The sequence below is a fragment of the Schistocerca nitens genome, chromosome 3, assembly GCF_023898315.1.
Source record: "Schistocerca nitens isolate TAMUIC-IGC-003100 chromosome 3, iqSchNite1.1, whole genome shotgun sequence".
Classification (NCBI taxonomy): Eukaryota; Metazoa; Arthropoda; class Insecta; order Orthoptera; family Acrididae; genus Schistocerca; species Schistocerca nitens.
In genome coordinates, this window is record NC_064616.1 from 500827185 (window position 1) to 500829092 (window position 1908).

The 1908-nt window shown below is 35.4% G+C and overlaps 1 protein-coding gene across 1 annotated transcript; it reads left to right on the forward strand.

The window, feature by feature from the left end:
• Positions 1 to 486: 486 nt before the first annotated feature.
• LOC126249300 (tigger transposable element-derived protein 6-like) lies at positions 487 to 1251 on the forward strand. Its single transcript, XM_049950954.1, has one exon. The coding sequence runs from the start codon at positions 487 to 489 to the stop codon at positions 1249 to 1251; it is 765 nt and encodes a 254-aa protein (XP_049806911.1).
• The last annotated feature ends 657 nt before the right edge of the window (positions 1252 to 1908 follow it).

Sequence of the window (1908 nt, forward strand, 5' to 3'; positions counted from 1 at the left end):
CAAAGATTTAAGGACAGGCATAAGATCATTTTTAAAAGGATTTCAGGAGAAGAAAAATCAGCACCTGTAGATGATGCAGAATTTTGGGGGAAAAACAACATTTGTAAAATGTTAGAAAAATACTGTACTGAAAACTTGTCCGATGCAGATGAGACAAGACTGTTTTATCAACTGATGCCAGAGAAAACAATGGCCATTAGAGGAGAAAAGCAGTTTAAAGTATGCCTAACTGTTCTTCTCTGCAGCAACGTGTTGTGGACAAATAAATTGACACCACTTGTGATCAAACAATCAGCAAAACCCATGGTGCTTCAGAAATGTAAGAAGCTTAGCAGATAAGAGGGTACATACATTTTATTTTACCTTCCTTTAATTTATAAGTTAATACAGTACCGTATAGCTTCAGCTGTAATATTTTGCTACAGTCATATTGTAAATGTGATTTCTTTTATTGCAGTCAGTTAAAAGACAAATCAAAAACCATGGATGACATCTAGTCTCTTTAGTGAGTGGCTGCTTTTGCTCGATAAAGAGATTTCAATAAAGAATAAGAAAATAGCATTGCAGGTGGATAATTGTAGTGTGCATAACAACATGCCAACATTGAAGAATGTTGAACTATGCTTCTTCTCCACGAACTGTAATTCAGTTGTTTGGCCACTAGATATGGGGATAATTAAGAACTTTAAGACAAAGTACTATTCATGTTTAGTTCAACACATGATCACAAACATTGAAAGAAATGTGAGCAATCCCTACAGTTTCAATGTGAAGCAGGCTGCTAGTTCCTGGAACTGTATACTGCCAAATGTGATTGTGAATTGCTCGAAAAATGCAAGAATTCCTGAAAGTGAAGATGTTGATGAGAATGTTGTGGTGGATGAAGTAATGCAGGATGATATTCAAAGTGATCTGGAGATTTACTCATCAGTTCCTGTTAAAGCCATAAATGCTTCAGTAGTTGAATACTTGTCAGTGGATGATGAGGCATTGGTGTTTGAAGCATATACCAATGAATCTATCAACAAGGAGTTAAAGGGTAATTCATCTGTTGAAGATTCTGATGATGACAGTGATGTGATAATTGTGAATCCCCCTCCTCTGATGGAGCTAATAAGTCAGTTGGAAACCATTCAGCAAGTAGCATCTTCAGTCCCCAGTGTTTCAGCACAGCAATTGATTGTGTTAGAGGAGATAAACAATATTCACAAGAGAATCTTTAAGAAAAAAGAAACAAAGGAAAATAAGTGAATTTTTCTGCACATAAAAGTAAGATATCCTGCAGGTATAGCATTAATAATTGAAGTGAACAAAATGTGTTTCGTTATTTACCTTTAATGTTATTTTTCTTCAGAAAAGTACTACAGTAAAGTACTTCTCACCCACAAAAACATGGCTCCTTGTTCTGAGTCACAATAACAAAACCTCATTATAACAATAACAGTGGTACAACAGTTTCATTTGCATGGTCCAATGCAATTCATTATATTGAGGTTTGACTGTATCAAATTTTTGGAAAAAGTAATGCATTTGTTGAAAAGAGGAGAATGAGCATTTTCAAATGAGCTATACTAATGTAGAAATAAACAGTTATTCGGCCACAGAAAATTTCACCGTCATGTGATTTGCATGTGCAGGGAGTGGACAAAAATATGGGAACACCAAAAATTGAACATGTCAGTGTGCCTACTATCATGTAGGAAAGCTGTTGGCATTCAAGACAGTTTCCAGTCATCTTAGAATGGATAAATGCTGATACTGCATGATTTTAAAGTGAATTTTATACCATTCTTTCCTAAAAGTAGTGGCAAGTCCAGGCAGTGATGATGGAGGTTGATAGTGATCATGCAGGCTTTTGTCAAAAGTAGACCACAAAGACTTAATAGTATTGCTATCTAGCGACTATGG